This window comes from Eimeria acervulina, genomic scaffold (assembly GCF_000499425.1).
Source record: "Eimeria acervulina Houghton genomic scaffold, Eah_scaff570, whole genome shotgun sequence".
Lineage (NCBI taxonomy): Eukaryota > Apicomplexa > Conoidasida > Eucoccidiorida > Eimeriidae > Eimeria > Eimeria acervulina.
Window position 1 is genome coordinate 1,877 of NW_013549719.1, and position 17,589 is coordinate 19,465.

At 41.5% G+C, this 17,589-nt stretch overlaps 3 protein-coding genes across 3 annotated transcripts; all 3 read left to right on the forward strand.

Annotated features, from left to right (window-relative positions):
• Window positions 1–2,724: 2,724 nt before the first annotated feature.
• EAH_00043080 (hypothetical protein, conserved) lies at window positions 2,725–7,695 on the forward strand (the record flags this gene model as incomplete). Its single annotated transcript, XM_013394999.1, has 3 exons — window positions 2,725–2,752; window positions 3,062–3,520; window positions 4,097–7,695. The coding sequence occupies 3 exons, from the start codon at window positions 2,725–2,727 to the stop codon at window positions 7,693–7,695; spliced, it is 4,086 nt and encodes a 1,361-aa protein (XP_013250453.1).
• Window positions 7,696–9,348: 1,653 nt separating this feature from the next.
• EAH_00043090 (hypothetical protein, conserved) lies at window positions 9,349–11,369 on the forward strand (the record flags this gene model as incomplete). Its single annotated transcript, XM_013395000.1, has 4 exons — window positions 9,349–9,381; window positions 10,111–10,214; window positions 10,608–10,992; window positions 11,106–11,369. The coding sequence occupies 4 exons, from the start codon at window positions 9,349–9,351 to the stop codon at window positions 11,367–11,369; spliced, it is 786 nt and encodes a 261-aa protein (XP_013250454.1).
• Window positions 11,370–13,241: 1,872 nt separating this feature from the next.
• EAH_00043100 (hypothetical protein, conserved) lies at window positions 13,242–16,992 on the forward strand (the record flags this gene model as incomplete). The annotated part of the gene is made up of 9 exons (XM_013395001.1): window positions 13,242–13,318; window positions 13,546–13,826; window positions 14,021–14,123; window positions 14,195–14,298; window positions 15,540–15,671; window positions 15,983–16,065; window positions 16,375–16,437; window positions 16,722–16,817; window positions 16,903–16,992. The coding sequence occupies 9 exons, from the start codon at window positions 13,242–13,244 to the stop codon at window positions 16,990–16,992; spliced, it is 1,029 nt and encodes a 342-aa protein (XP_013250455.1).
• Window positions 16,993–17,589: the final 597 nt, after the last annotated feature.

Genomic DNA, 17,589 nt, shown 5'->3' on the forward strand with positions numbered 1-17,589 from the left:
GAAGAGGCAATAAGAGGTGGATATGACTACGAAAGAACAGCAGTCTTACAGAGCACATTTATTTAAACTTCAGGAGGTTTCAGACATGCGTTGGGGTGTATGTTCATCTTCAGGTAGGTAAGAGAATATCGTCTAGTATATTTAAACGAGGGTATCTACCAGTAGATCGCCGCATTAAGAAATATAATTTCCTGATAAACCGAAGTCTCACGTATAACTCGAACCCTCTGGATTAATGAATAGATAATATGAAAGAAGGGGCCCCACAACATTTTGCAAATTGAGTAGATCGCTAGTCAGAAGATAAAGATATTTCTGTCTGTTTCCAGAAGAAACTATTGAGGTCTATTTACTCAGAAAGAAAGTGCGAGTGCACCTATCTTATTATATATATAATAGAAGAAATAAATGCCGTTGAAGCGGCTGATAAAAAAGAAATAGAATGTATCTACTTCATGGTGGTAGTTCTAAGAAGAAAGCAGTTAGAAGGATTTGTCTGATTTTGCAACCGGCATGTTCTTGAAGAAGGCAGAGTGAAGAGAAGTTCGTTCAGATTAACTAAATAATAAATAAATAAATAGAATATTTATTTATTAAATAAATAATAAATACATCTTCTATTTATGCAAAATCAAACAAATCCTTCTAATTGCTTTCTTCTTAATACCACCACCATGAAGTAGAGGCATTCTATTTCTTATTATTAAAGAATAATAAATAAATATTTATTTATTACTTAAATAAATAAATAAATAGAAGATGTTTTTTAAGCATCTTCTACCACATTAAAATGCATTACTTTCACTCTCTGCACAGCCCTTAGATTTGTTAAACAGTAGTACGAGGGGCCCCAGCACAATAAAAAATAAATTAATAAACAAGCATCCAAACGAAGAAAAAAGAAAAGTAAACTTCAGCCTTTTGCATGTATATTAAATGCAAGACCGCCAAGAAGATTATATCAAAATATAGGAGGAATAAGATATATGAAGATGAATACAAACTGCAAAAGTTTATAGGGTCTTTTCTTCATATAGAACAACAGACTGCACCTCTTACCTTTTCTTTAAAAGTTGAATAAGTATAATACTCTATTTGAGCTTTTAAATGCACAAGAACAGTAATATTATTTCTTCTCTTCAAGACTTTGACTCCAAACAACAACACTATACTTAGTCAATCTATACACACTTCATTCGGGGTGTATATTAAGAAAAGAAATATCGCCGTGCATTCTATTAACAATAACTTGCACAACGTAAATATATATATATTAATAAAAAAACAAAAAAAAGTATACATATATATATCTGTTTTTTTATTTGAGATGCCGAGAGGCTGGTAAAGTAAGGATTGATGAATGAGGAGAGAGTCTTCTGAAGAAAACAACAGGCTTACAGTACTTCTTTAGAAAAGTTATATTTAAATAAAGAAGAAATGCATTAAAGAATAAAGATATACACATATAGACACTCACGTACTCACACGCCTAAGTATATATATATATATATATACACAAATCTACCCCTATATAATATTAGTTGTTTTTGTTGCTGCTTAATAAATCAAACAAAATCAGAGAAAAGAACTTCATATGCAGATAAGCTCAATAAAGATAGACGGCTAATATGGGTACTAAACAATATATATATATATATATATACATTCATATATTGTATATATCTATATATGTATATATAATATATATATGCATATATATATATATGTATATAACAAACAGTTATATAAGAATATGAAGACATGAATATCCTTTTAGTATTTATTATTTTTTTCTTATACACAAATTTATAAATAATTATTTCTGTATTACTTCTTCAACTCAAACACCCTTCATTCTTTTTTGTCGCTTCTATATATTTCATTTCCTAAGGAAACAACCCTTTTAAATTTATTATTGTTATTATTATTGTTATTGTTATAATTATTATTATTATTTATTCATTTCTCGCGTGAAATCACAGAAAAATAAGAAGAAGTAAAGACGTTCTTAGGGGCCCCCCAGGGGGGGCCCCCTCTCTTGTTTTCTTCCGTTGTGTATAGATTGTTTATTTTTGACGTTTGTTTCTTTTTTATTCTTTTTTTTGAATTTAATTTGTTTTTCTTCTTTATTTAACTCCTTTTAAGCGGTGTTTGCACGCCTTCGTATTCGAAGCCCTCGCCCGCCAACCCTGAACCCTTTAAAACCTAAACCCTAAACCCTAAACCCTAAACCCTAAACCCTAAACCCTAAACCCTGGAGGGTAAGCTCTAAACCCGAAACCCTAATTTCTAAAGCTCTTTACTCACTAGACAAAGACCCTAAACCCTAAACCCTAAACCCTAAACCCTAATCATCTCATTGACGTATATTTTTCTGCATTTATCTCTGCCTTCCAATCAAACCGAAGTATGTATTACCTTCTTCTTTTTAAAAGGTTTTTCTCTTGGCTTTAAATGCATTCAGGGGGCCCCTTGGGGCCCCCGGGGGCCCCCCGAGGCTCTATATCTGTAGGGTTTAGTTTCTATCGATGTTTCTCTACCCGAAGAAAGACAGCTAAAGCAATTAGCAACTGGTGTTTGCAACAAGAGGCTCGACGCCGTTCATTATTATATCAGCAGCAAGTTGAAAAGGGTATTATAGCTGTGCAACAACAAGAGGAAGGAGGGCCCCCCTCAGGGGGCCCCCCTGGGGGCCCCCCCCTTAAGTATTGCACTTCTACAAGAATGCTGTGGGGCCCCCCTTCACCACCTGGTCTATTTCAAAAAGTTTATGTAGGGCCCCCGTCTATTAGCCGACATTCTTTACCTGTTTATTTAAAGAAACGCTTGAGCGGGAGGCCCTTAGGGTGTATATCTGCATTGAAATCAACAGAGTTAGTTTCGGCTGTATGGGCTGCTGCAAATGATAGCAATATAAATCCTACTGTATGGAGACAGCTGCATGCAGCATGCATGCGGAGGGCCCCACATCTCTCAGCAGCAGAAGCTGCTTTTCTGCTGCATAGCTATGCTGTCGCTGGTATACGCATGCTGCCTGTGCTGCGCTGCACTGTATGTACAGTTCTGATTAAGTGGTTAGATGTGCGGCTTATTGATGTTGCTAGAGCTCTTCATGCTCTCTTCTTTGTCTTTCGTATACGAGACACAAAGCTGCTCTCCAAGTGTATTCACAGCTTCGGGCCTCTTCTCCGCAGCAGCAGCAGCAGCAGCAGCAGAAGCAGCAGCAGCAGAAGTAGAACTGGAGGCTCCTTCCCTGCAGCTGAAGCAAAGCAGCACTTTGTTACCCTCGTGTTGCTGCTGAAGGCCTTTGCTGCTGCTCAGCTGCCATACACTCCGCTGCTGACAGCAGCAGCAGAAGCAGCGCAGCAGCAGCTGCAGCTGCTGCTGCCTAGGGCCCCAAGGAAGCGCACCTCTGACAGAGGAGAAACGCTTCAAAGTAGCAGCAGCAAACAGCAGCAGCAGCTCTTTGCTTTGCCTGCAATAGGGGGCCCCAGGGGGCCCCCCCTGAGGGGCCCCCAAGGTATAGAGAGCGGGGGGCCCCCGCTGCTGTCTCCGTCTCTTTGGGTGTCTCTGTTGGAGTCTCTAGGCAGCTTAGGCGTCCGACATGAACGCCTTTTAAGTGCATTCGAGTCTTATATTATTTCTTCTCATTCTAATCCACAGGGGGCCCCCAGCAGCAGCAATGCTGCTGCTGCTGCTGCTGCTGCTGCTGCACGCAACTCATCTTCTCTTACGGGGGACCCTCAATGCTGGGGGGCCCCCCCCTATCGCTATTCCTTACGCAGGGGCCCCCCAACCACCAACGCAGCAGCTGCTTCACCTCGCAGCGGCTGGCTCCACCGGCTGCCTTCAGCCAGCCAGCAGCTAGCTATCCAGCAGCTAGCTAACCAGCAGCTAGCTAGCCAAGGCGTAGCTAGCCAATCGCTAGCTAACCAGCAGCTAGCTAGCCAGCAGCTAGCTAGCCAGCAGCTAGCTAACCAGCAGCTAGCTAGCCAAGGCGTAGCTAGCCAATCGCTAGCTAACCAGCAGCTAGCTAGCCAGCAGCTAGCTAGCCAGTGGCGGCTGAGTCACTTAAGCCGCGTGTTGATAAGCTTAGGCGGTGTGGGTGTACGACGTGAAGGCGTCGTGTCTCTGTGGTTTTCAAAGTTAAGAAGGGGGGCCCCCTATTTATCTTTTAAAGAGACAGTTGAAGGGCTGCGAGCAGCAGGGGCCTCAGGCTTCTACTGCCGGCAGCTGCTGCTGCAGCTGCTGCAGCACTTATCTCGCACAGCAGCAAACGCCTCCCTCCCTCTACCCCCTTCAACTCTTCTTGCTGCTGCAGCTGAAGCCTCACGCCTACCTCTCTCTTCTCCGTCTCTATGGGGGGCCCTTGCGGGGGCCCTCCTCCGCTGGGGGGCCCCGGGGGCCCCAGCCAACCTGTACATACACCCGGAGAGCAGCAGCAGCACCAGCAGCAGCAGCAGCAGCAGCAGCAGCACACCTAACACCTCTCCGCTTGATAGACAATCTTCTCAGTGCAGTGCAGCAAAGGGAGTGCTTCAGGAGGGGCCTCATGTGGTTGGGCCTGCAAGTGGAGAAGCAGTTCTTGCTGCAGCAGCAGCAGCAGCAAGTGCAACTGCAGTTGCAGCAGCATCAACAGCAGCAGCAGCAGCTGGCAGCGAGAGGCACTTCCCAGGGCCCCTTGCTGTTGCGCTGCTGGAGGCGGTTGCTGCTGCTGCTCCCGCATTGCCTCGTGCTGCTCTCTTCTTCTCATTTGCTGCCCATGAGCTGCAGCAGCAGCAGCAGCAGGTGCTGCTGCTGCCCCTTGATGTGTCTCTCAGGGCTATCGCCGCTGCTCAGCTCCTACGCTGTCGGTGGAGACAGCAGCAGGTCGACAGCAGCGCGCAACCAGGCCCATACAACAGCAGCAGCAGCAGCAGCAGCAGCTACGGTGGTAGTGGTGCTGCTGCAGCAGCAGAGCTAGAGACGCATTTGCTGCAGCTGTGCCGTCTGCATGTTGATTTAATTGTGGTGCGGCAGCAGCGGCAGCTGGAGAGACAACTGCAAGCAGAACTTGCATGCAACCAACAGGAGCAGCAGCAGCAGCAGCAGCAGCAGAGCAGAGAAGCCCGGTGGATGCGGCTTGTGGAGGGGCCCCTTGCAAGTGACTGCCAGCTGCTGCAGCTCTGCATCTTTGGGTTGCTGCGGAGACAGCTGCAGCTACCCCTTGGGGCCCCGCCCTCTCTATACGAGCAGCAGCAGCAGCAGCAGCAACAGCAGCAGCAGCAGCAACAACAACAACAGCAGCAGCAGCAGCAGCAGCAGGTTGGGGCCCGTGGAGAATCTGCTGCTGGCATTGAGCTGCTGCAGCACGTAAGGGGCCTCGTAGCAGCAAGGCGGCGTCTCTGCCCGTTTGTATTTATTTCTATTGAAGAAGCTGTTGCTTGTCTTCACTTTGAATTGCTTCCCTTCTGCTCTCTTACACCCCTTGCTGCTGCTGCAGCAATGCGGCTGCTGCCGCAGATACAGCTGCTGCAGCAGCAGCAGAAGTGGGAAAGCAACAGCACAAGGAACAGCAGCAGCTGCAGCACCAGCAGCAGCAGCAAAGACAGTAACAGCAGCAGCTATAATAGCACCGAAAACATCGACAACGTGGACAGCAGCAACAGCAGCGACAACAGCAGCAACAGCAGCAGCAGCAGTAAACACCCGTGCAGCACTGCCGTGCTGCAGCAGCAGACAGACGCCCCGCCTTCTCTCAATTTGGAATCTCTTGGGCCTTCTTCGTCTCTTGATCAGCACCAACAGGTGCAGCAGCAGCAGCAAGAGCAGCAACAGCAGCACGAGCAGCAGCAGCAGCAGGAACAGCAGCAGCAGGGAACCTTTACAGCGCTGCATATGCCGTCTATTGCTTCTTTAGAGGCTATTTTAATCTGCTTCAGCAGCAGATTGATTACAGCTTCTACCTCCACCTTGCTGCATGCAGCAAACGTTGTTCTGGGGGCCCTCTCCCACCCTTACCTTGTGGGGGCCCTCCTTCGTATGGCTGGAGAGGGGCCCCCCAGGCGCCCCGTTGGGGGCCCTAGGGCAGCAGCAGCAGCAGCAGCAGCAGCAGCAGCAGCAGCAAGTACTGCTGCAACAGGTGCTGCTGCTGCTACCCAGCCTTTGCAGTGCAGCACAACAAGCGAGGGGGCCCCCCCGAGTGCCTGGGGCCCCCCTGAGGGTACAGCCTGCCTTGTGGAGAGGGGCCCCCTTGAGGATGGGGGGCCCCCAGAGGAGGAGGGGGAGTCAACGGTGGTGCAGCTGCTGCGAGATATTTGTCTGCTTATTATAAATGCAGCACAAGAGAGATTAGCCTTTATGCATGCAAATGAAGCTGCCCTACTAACAGCAGACGCAGCTAAACTTCTCAACGCACTTACTCAATACCAAACACCCTCACCAATACAAACCCAGGGGCCCCATGGGGGGCCCCCCCTTCAGGGGCCCCATGGGGGGCCCCCCCTTGATGGGCCCATTGGGGGGCCCCGCCTTGATGGGCCCATTGGGGGGCCCCCCCTTCAGGGGCCCCATGGGGGGCCCCCCCTTGATGGGCCCATTGGGGGCCCCCCCCTTGAGGGGCCCCATGGGGCCCCCACCCTTGAGGATTCCCTGTTCTTGTCTGCAACGGTTGAGGCGGAAGAGGAAGCAGCAGCTATGAAGCAGAGAGAATGCGACTTGCTGGATGAAGAGTCTGCTGCTGCTGCAGCAGCTGCAGCAGCTGCTGCTGAGTTGTTGCGGCTGCGTAGAGGGCTGCAGGGTTTGCTTGCTGCTGCAGCAGAGAGGTGGGTTGCAGCACCTTCTACTGTTTTCTGTTGTGGGGCCGCCAGCGCCCTCAACGTGTGCATGCAGCTGGGTCTGCTCGAGAGAGGAGCTGCTGCTGCTGTGGCTGCTGCTGCTGCTGCTGCTGCAGCAGCAGCAGAGGATGTTACAGCAGCAAAGGGTTGCCTGGAGCTGCGGTGTATAGACACACCAACACCAAGCAGCAAGCCTCATATATACACCTCAAACAAAGACGGGTTAGAGAGAATCCTCAGCAGCAAAAGTACGCTGGAGCGCGGCGCGAGTAAGAGATTAAGAGAGAGCAGCAAACAGCAAACAGACAAAGCAGAAAAAGATATCCGAGAGCAAACAATCATAGAAACTCTTTGCCCAGCTGTCTACAACCCTGAGGCCTCACGCTGGCTGCAGCAGCGCACGCGTTCGAACCCCAGCGAGCTGTCGTTTGTTTCCTTATTGCAACTGGAAACTTCCTGCAACAGCAACAGCAGCAGCAGCAGCAGCAGCAGCAGCAGTGCAGGTGCTGCACTGAGTAAGGAAAAGGGGTTTGGGGGGAACAGCGACGCCAGAGGAGAAGACAAAACAAACTTCTCTTCGTTTCTCGAGACAATAGAAGCCCCAGCAGCAGCACAGCCAGCAGCAGCAGCAACAGCAGCAGCAGCAGCAGCAGCAACAGCAGCCCCCGTGGGCTTTGGGTGCGCCGAGACGAACTTAATGAGGATTCTCCTTAATAGAGTGGCTGTGCTGCGAGCACCAACAGGGACATGGGGAAGCAGCAGCAACCAGCAGCAACAACTGCAGCAGCAGCAGCAGCAGCAGCAGCAGCAGCAGAAGCAGCAACAGGATATGGCCTTGAATTGGCTGTCGCAGCTTCTCCGGTGTTGCTCACAGGGATAGGAAAATGCAGCAGCTTGTGCCTGCTATTTAGTTTGTTTTTTTTATATCTGTTTAAGGAAATAGAAAGTGCAGTTCGAGGTGTACAGACACCTGATGTCTGTTAACAGTGCTGGTGAAGATTGTCTTTTCTCTTTTTGTTTGTTTTTGCTGTCTTTGTTTTGTTTGTTCTGTTTGCTTGGTGTTGATTGCTCTGAGTGTTTGTCTGTACTTTATTTTGTTATATTTCTCCCTGCTTGTTTTGTTTGTTTGTTTTTCTTTTGTTTATTTGTTTTGTTTTGTCTGTTGTTTTGCTTTGTCTCTTCTTGCATTATTTTTTTGTCTCTGTCTCGCTGCTGAGATAGACTCACAGCTGAGGTGTAGTACGCCAATTAAATAAACAAAAACTATATTCTTTTTTTTCTTTTAAAGGATTTCTTTGCTCTTCTGTGGCAGCTGCTCCTGCTGCTACTGGTGCTGCTGCTGCTGCTGCTGCTAGTGCTGCGGTTGCTGCTTCTGTTAATGCTGCTGGTGGTGGTGCTGCTGTTGCTGCTGCTGATGCTACTGCTGCTGTTGCTGTTGCTTGTTAAGGTTTAGAGCGTTGAGTGGAGTTTAAGAGAAGAGAGAGATCCGTAAGCGTAAAGTACAGCTACTTCTACTAACGCACAAGAGAGAAATCAATGAATAAGTATTCTTTATTTATTGATTTCTTTATTAATAAATAATAATAAACATGATAGAAGTAATAATAGTAGTAATGCTTATTTTATTTTTTAACGTATACTTCTCTTTCTGCTAGCCCAGTGAGAGGGCATCGCGCAGATAGACATACGGCAGAAATTCATCAGCAGCTCAGTAAATGCAAATAGAAGAATATGAATTAATATTAAAATAAATATTACAACAAATTAATGCTAAAGGAGGGGAGATGGGGGGCCCGGTGGTTGGTGGTTGCTTGTATAGCTGCAGTGTCTCGATTGTCTTTGCAAGTAAAACAGTTAAAACGTTCTAAAATAGAGTGTATTTAAACATAAATAAACAAATTGAACAACAATTATTGATCTTTTTTAGTTGATATACTGTAGAGATGGAACAAACTTACCTAGAGTGGTGGCGGTGTTTGTTGTAGTCACAGCATGCAGTAGCTCCTACAGCCGCAATCTTCATTAAAAGAGATGCTGCATCAAATTTGTATTGTTATTGGGCTAATTTATATTTATTTTCCTCAATATTTCTCAAGAAATATACAAGAAAAACTCAAAAGAACTCCAGAGTAGTCTCATAGTATATGCTTTCCTCGGATTTGCTTCCGCCAACCGATCGGGGGTAGCCAGCGATTCTTCTGGAGGAAGAGAGCTAATTGCAGCAGATTGTGAGGAAATTAAATGAAATGCAATTAAGTAATTAATTTAATAAAAAGATTCCTTCGTTTTTCTTCCGCTTTCCCACCTTATTTCAGCTGCAGATCCCACAGAGGAAATGAAAGGCCGCTGGCGCAAGGATAAACGGGTCTCAGGTGTACATACACCTCAAGGTGCGGAATTAAAAGAAGAAGAAAAAAATAAATGTTTAGAAGGATTTACTTTCTCAGGAAGAACTGCAGAAGATAAACATGAACGAGAAAAAAGAGAATGTCTTGATAATGCACACGCCGTTCTCGTTCGCAGCCAATTCGCTATGTGTGATGCAGAAACTCACGGCGACTTCATGGTATTTCTTTCATATAATTTAGACATTAAATATAATATATATCTACGTACATTTATATACATATGTACTAACAATCATTTACTTTATGGCATTTGCTTTTACGTAATATGGACATTAACTTTCTTTTGTACATTCCTGTGTATATTAACTTGTATGTACATTTGCTTGTTTCCATATATTTTAACTCGTTTATCAGCATATTGACAATATATATATGTATATATATGTAGTTATGTATGCATAATTATATGTATATATATAACATGCAATATATATTGTATGTATTATGTATGATATTTCCATTTGCACATATGTTGGCTTATAACGAGTACGTAGACTTATTTATATGTATGATGAGTTGTTCGTATATGTATGCGTATTTACGTATTTGTGTTTATGTTTGTTTGCTAATTAATATATTTAAATAACATTGATATTAAGAAGAAAAACTACCCTTTTATTACTGCTATTTATTAAGAGCGAGCAACACTTCAGCAGAATTCATACAAAATTGCGTTCTGTTGTTGTTTGTCCACACTGGGGTTTGCCTACTCCACTCGGCATATCTCAAAGGCATCAGCCTGCATGCATTATATATATATATATATATATATATGTACATGCATCATACACCTATATATGTATATGCTATGTATGTATATGCTATATATGCATATGCTATATATATATATATATATATATATTGTGTTTGTGTGTTTTGTTGTTCAGAAAGCCCTAACAGGCGGCAGTATTTGCATTCCTTCATTTTTCAGTGAAGAGGAAAGCAGTGCGATTTTCAAAGCCCTTTTAAGCGAACTTTCTTCTTATTCGGGGTAACTTGAAATTTATTTTTTATTCTTTTTACGTTTAAACATTTAATTAATTTAATAACTTAATGCGGCTCCTTCTCTTTCTTCTTTTCTGTCTTCCCTTTCTTCTGCTCCTTCTTCTTCTCGTTTCTGTTGATTTCTTTCTGTTTTTATTTGTTGTTTTAACTTCATTTGTTCTCCCTTTCTTCGTTTCCTCGGATGCTATATGTATTCTTTTTTTGCTGTTTTGTTTTTGGTGTTTTTACCGGTTGTTTTATTTTTGGTATGTTGTTTTATTTGGGTTTATTCGTCGTCTTGTTTGTTTTTGTTTGTTTTATTTGCTGATATATCTGCTTTTTATTTTCTTTTATTTGTTATTTTTATCTTGTTTGTGTGTGCCTTCGGGGGTTTACACAGGGAGGAAGCCGCAGCAGCTTCATCCGATGCTGCACCAGAACAACCACAGGAACCTGCTGCTGCTGCCTCACCTGCTGCTGCTGCTGCACCTAGTGCCTCAGCTGTTGCTGCTGCAGCACCTGCTGCTGCTGCTGCCTCACCTGCTGCTGCTGCTGCTGAAAGCGAACAAACAGGAGGGCTGAGCACCGCGGGTATGTGCAAATGGTCTCGGCACCTGAAGCACGAAAACCCTGACGGTTTTCCTACTTTTCAGAAAGTAGTGAAGAGGATTTCAAGTTATTTCGACTTGGATATATTTGCAACAAGAATGAATGTATACCCTGATGGTTCTCATTGGAAGCCCCATCATCACGACTCGCACGCCTATTCTTCAGAAAAATTACAAGTACGGATTGCGCTGTATGTGTGCGTTTTATATACCCTCTATCTTCTGTGTATTTTGTCTTTGAATAGTAAAGAAACGTATTACTTTTTCTTCTGGTTATGCTGTAAATGCAGGCTGAGGACTTCACCGTAGGGGCTTCCTTTGGGGGCCAGCGGTCTCTTGAATTTGCACATGTTAAGAGCGGAATGAAATTTCGTTTTCCGCAGCCAAGCGGCGCTATTTTCGCTTTCAATTCGCTTGTTAATAAAACGTTTACCCACGGAGTTCCTGCAGAACCTGCCAATAGTGTAGGCCCTCGAATTTCAATTATCGTCTGGGGTAGAAGGCGCTCCTTGAACAAGTTGAATGCATGCCAAAGTGAATTGATGGGCGTTTGAGATTATCCGCCAATAAACCGAAAATGAAGTCCGAGGGATTTCTTTTTACTTGGTCACCTCGCTACCTGCGTAGAACGCCTATTAGGCTAAACGTATTGTTAAACTTGAATGTTCAAACGAATGAACGAATCATATATATTAGAAGGAATCATGCAGCAAATGCTAGCTATTCCCCTTCACTCACACTGTTTCGCTGGACAGCCCTTTTTCTCTTTCCATAATACGCTTTTGCATGCAGTTTATGGCAACTAAATAGTAAAGCAAATTTATTTCGCATGACTAACTTGAACAGTGAATCAGCCTCTCAAGCCCTGTCACTTAGCATCGCCGCCACCTACCAATAAGGCGAACTTTGATCAATAGGCAAAAAGGAGGTATAGGAAATATATTTTTAAAAGAAAGACAGTCACTTGACTGAATACCAGTAACATTCAAATAATTCAACATGATACGGCTCTTGCTGCAGCAGCACGCTGAAGTGTACGTACACCTGATGATTTTGCAAATTGCGAACAGCCGATGTTTCGTCGCGCACTTGACACCAAAGCACCAGCATTGGGTGAAGCTGTTCATAAACAATACTGATAAAGAACAATATTTGTGCTGTGAGAGGGTTTTATTCCTTTTTGTTGGATATCTCTCTCCGTGTTTATTACCCATTGCCCTGACGCAACCTGCGATCCGTTCCACTTCCTTTTTGAATTTCATCTTTTTCTGCCTTTTTTTCTCCCAAGTCTTTTCCTTCAACATGGGCCAATATTGGGGAAAGAAGCAGAAATGTGCTCAAGAAGAAACCCCAGTGAAGAAATGGTATTCGGACTCCACTTTGACGCTATTTACCGGTTGCTTGTCCTTTGCAACTTTTCTTCTGAGTGCGACGGCCTGCTACAGCGGAAACCTAAGGCATTTGGCGCCTTACGACTTGAACGGTTTGTCTTTTTAGTTTGGCACTTCAATTTTCGTTTTCTAATGTTATTATTCCCCTGTTGTAATTCATTTCAGCCGACTTCTGCGGCTCCAAAGTTGTAGGCGAAGAACGGCAGTACTTATATTACCCGGACCCACACAACCCAACAAACGGAATTTGTGTGGAGTCTTGCCCAACAGGTAACAATAATAATAATAGTAATAATAATAAGAATAAGAATAACAATAGTAGTAGTAGTAATAAATAATTTATGATTATTTGTATGTTAGTAATGATATGTATTTACAAAATACATTAAAGTAATACACAACAATGAACAAAAATATTTATTTGCAGTAAAATCAAAATAAACAACTTTTAACCAGCAAGAGAACAATACAAAAGGAATTCTATAAATTATCATTTTTTATTTTTTCAGCGGAGACGGGAGGAACCCTGAATATTCCCGATGGTTTAGGCGGCATAACAGTGCATCCTGTGACTGCATCTGAGTTGGTGCGTTTTCTTAAGTTTCTTTAAACCGCAATAGAGATATATTTCTTCTTCGTTTCTTTATATGTGTGCAGGTGTCTGGACAGTATTGTTTCCAGCGGCGTTTGAAAGCCCGGGATATTTTAACAACTTTGAGAGATCAACGGCCCTTTTTGTACAGCATTGTGCAGGATGTGTTCAAAGCAACGGAAGTTTTATTTGCAACGATATTCTTTTCGATTGTTTTGGCGGTGGTGGGGGTGAAGGCAATGATAAATAAAAGAGTTGGCAGAAATGTCTCTCTAGCGGCTTCTTTTGCTCCTTGTTTCTTCTCGGTTTTAACCGTCTTATTGACTCTCTATCATTTCTTCACTCCGAGAGTTCTCTTCCCTGGATTCCCCTTGTTGCTGCTGGCGAGTATTCTCGTGAGTTTGTTTTGTTCGTTTTCTTTTTTATTGAATCTTTTCATCCAGATGCCAATGTTCAAACAGGGCACGATGTCTTTCTTAACCGGCGCCATTCCCGTTATATTCCCCAAGACCTATGCTAGGTGAGCATAAACAAAGACGAAGAAATTGTTCAATTTTATATATGCTCATACGAATAACGCTGTTTTATATTTGTTTAAAATTAAAACATGGAAATATAATAACACACGGTTATGCGTTCTTCCCCGTTGATTTTGCTTGTTTAAAAATAAGAGAAATGCAATAATGCAGCACACGCCATTTAGTTAATTACCTCTTTATTTATTTATTTATTTATTTCCTTGTTCAGGTCTCGCCAGTTTATGCTGATAGGGGCACAGGCTCTGGACGAGATGCCGGATTTGTTGACTTTTGTAATAGCGACGATTGCTGGCATCGGTTTGACAGCGATTTGGAATATTTGGATTTGCGCCTCCATTCTAACAATGGGAAGGCCTGTGCCTGAACCCCTTGTTGTTGAATCTCACAACGAAATATATATGGGTATTATGACGGCATTTACACGGACACCGGGCCAGGGGCTCGCATGTTTAATCGTCTTAATCACCTTTATCTTGCAATTCGAAAGCGGTACTTCTTCTTCTGAGCACTTGGCTTCACAATGTCTTTTTCCTACTCATTTTGCGTGCTTTGCCGCTTGACTTCAGCAATTATATTCACGAAATTCTTCACCACCCGCTGCGTCAAGAAGTGGTACGTCTTTTTCTATTTGTTTATCGGTGTATATTTTATGCTTTTATTTCATTACTTTTACTTCTTTATAGGTTCGAGAAACTCCCTAAAAACGGAATGCGAAGCCCCAGATGCGATTATCTTCTCAGCAATTATATTCACGAAATTCTTCACCACCCGCTGCGTCAAGAAGTGGTACGTCTTTTTCTATTTGTTTATCGGTGTATATTTTATGCTTTTATTTCATTACTTTTACTTCTTTATAGGTTCGAGAAACTCCCTAAAAACGGAATGCGAAGCCCCAGATGCGATTATCTTCTGCCCGTCTGCTTTGACGTTCCCAAGGACTGGGGCCCCCTAGGAGCAGCAAGTGAGCGACTTAAATATGCAGATGTACACCCTAGTGAAAATAATAATAATTACTATTATTCTTATTCCTTCTTCAATATGCATGCTTGCGTGTTAATAAACATTATCTTTATTTTTATTAGTAGTAGTAGTAATAGTACTATACCAACTCCTTAAAAGTATGGACATGAATAGTTGCCTGTGGTAGTTCCTAGGTTTGCATGCAGAAAGATAGTGAGAATTAGTTTCTTTATTACATAAATCCACATCTTCATATAATAATTAGCACTCTTTCTATAGTTTCCCAAATGTAAATATTTCATTAATACTATTGTTGGTAGTACTATAATGTAAGCATTTGCATAATTACTTCTTGTTGAGGCTTAAGTAATTAAAGTTATTACTGGTTAAACGCACGCATTTACATAATATTAATAGTCATTATTATTATTATGTGTTATTGCTCCTCAAATGCATGCATTAAAATACATTTACCTTTAAGTAATATTTATATTACTATTATTATTCTTATTTCAAATATGTACACATCTTCCCAATACTAGTAATAATAATTCTTTACTATTCTTGCTATGTTTCTAAGTGTACACGTTCAGATAATAATAATTATTACAGTTTCTTAGATACGTAATTTCACAGTGGAATTTGTTATTTCTATAGTGTACAGGTTTACATAATATTGATAATAATTATTAATTACTGTTATTCTTTAATCCACACCCCACAGATGACTGTCATTAGCGTTTGCTAAGTACACATATTTGCATCATTTGAATTAATTTGGTCGTTTCTTATATCTACATCATTTGCAGAATAGTTTGTGTCATTCTGTTTCTCAAATCTAAACATTTTCAGAAAAATAATTATTATATTTGTAAGTATGCACAAGTACATTATCACCACAATAATATTCATTAATAGTCTTGTTGTTATCCAGTCTTACATGTACACATTTACACAATGAGAAATAATATTTCCTAAGTAGTATTCGCGTTTTTAAATAATAACAATCACCATTGTCGTTAATGCATACCTTTATAAGACCAATTAGTGTTAATATTTTGTTAATATTTCGACCTAAGCAAACGAAAAACCAGAACAGAAATATGAATACTAATATGATTATAATAAAAATTATAATAGCTATGGTCATTATTATAGCAGCAATAATAACTATAATTTCTACAGCAATTATTATCATTATTACTATTATTTTTATGATTATTATTACTATTATTATCTCAGCTTTCTTCTCTCCTGTCTGTCGTATGCCTGCAACATTTATGCAAATGCTTGCGGCGGAAAGTTCTTTGGCGCCCCACACGGACACCTTGGCGACATATTTACAGCGTCGTTTTTCTTATTGGAATGACTGCCGTGAGCGTTGAATATATATATTGTTATATTAGCGTCTTCTGTTTGTTTTTTTCTGTTTGTTTCTGTGAATATTATAGTAGTGTCTTCTGTTTGGTTTACACTGTTTGTTTCTGTTATTATTATGTTAGCGTCTTCTGTTTGGTTTATTCTGTTTGGTTCTGGTATTATTATATTAACGTCTTTTGTTTGCTCTTTATGTTTGTTTCTGTTATTATTATATGAGCGCCTTCTGCTTGCCCTTAAAGAGACAAATCAACATTCTATCTGCATTATTATTATTATTACTATTATTATTATTGTTTTACTTGCAGTTTTGTTCAATAACCAACTGCTGCCCGTCAAGCTCGACGAAGCGAATGGTGGATATCTCGAGGCGGCTCTCGCGGGTTATATTGTGCGTTTATATTTAATTATTTTAAAGAAATAATGATAATTAAATATTTATTTGTTTGCTGCTGAACAGGAAATTACGCAAGGCAAAGTAGACGACCACTATCACGCTCGCCGTTACTTCCTGCAGGAGTTGCTGAGGTAAATTCAACTGCAAAACAAATAAAGACAGCACTTAATTTTAATCGTTGAATTTTATTTTTGTTATTTAATCAGCCCTGCCTTTCAAATCGGTTTCTTTTCTACAATGGTAAGAGAATTGTTTGTTATTCCTTCTGCCTTCCCTCTTAGTGTTAATTGTTGTTTATTTCAGAGCATCTTCGTCGCCGTATTCACATGGATCGCTCTTGAGCTCGCCCCCATCTTCAACAACACAGTAAGTATATCTTTTAGCAATAACAAGCCAACTGATTCTTTTTGAACACAAATGCAAATATTTAAACAGGGAGAGAAAGCGCTGGATTCCATACCCGTCGTTGTGCTCGTTGTCTTTTGTATATCTGCCCTCGTGTTAACTGTAAGTTCTTTCAATTAATAATAATAATAATAATAATAATGGTGTTATTGTTATTACTATTATTATTACTGTGGATTCATTAATAATACTATTACCGTTATTACTACTATTATTATTATGGATGAACGCATTAATTTCTGCAGGTCTTTCAAGAAGCCGTAAACGCTGCGTCATGTGCGGCGGTGATGTATTGGTCAAAGGCCGCCGCTGATGTGTTGTGGTGCAACTCGATTAACTCTGTGAGTCTCTCTCTGATTTATTTATTTATTTACATTTTAAGAGTAGAAGAATAATAAATATTTTATTTTGTTTATCTCCTTTCAGGACACTCTCCCCGTCTATGAGTCCAGACACTTGCGCCGCAAATTCCTCGATCTTCTTCGAAGAAAATGCGATAGACAAATTTTGTTTTAAAAACAAAATTTGTTTATTTTAGTTGGTGGCGAGACGTTGCCATTTGCTGTTTATATTTTTTCATGGTGGTGAACGGCTGAAGGTGAATATTTTTTTGTTTGTTCTTTCGTCTTCATTTTTTTTAAATTCAAAATTTATTATATCTGCTTGGCCGGTGTTTAATCCCCCATACATCCGTCGTTTAAAGTCTTTACTTAAATTGTTTTAAAATAGAAACAATCACCATTCAAACTATATATGTAATAATTCTTTTATTCTACCTCTATTCATTCTAATACTTCATTATCATTCACCATATCTAGTTTATTTTAACTATCAACTCTATTATATACACCTACTTGCTTTAAGAACAGTTTCTATAGAAATAAACCCCAATGTAATATCTTGTGTAGAATCTGCATAACAACATTTATTTTATTTAGAACAATTCTGAAAGTCACTTAAAATAAAAGTGGAGGTTTATTACTCCTTTTAAGTGAAGTTTGCTCACTTATTCGATGTTTTCGCTTTGGGTTTTTGAACTTTAAACAAATAAATAAACAAACAAACAAACAAACAGACGTCTTGAGGTATAAAATGTATTGTACATGCAACGAA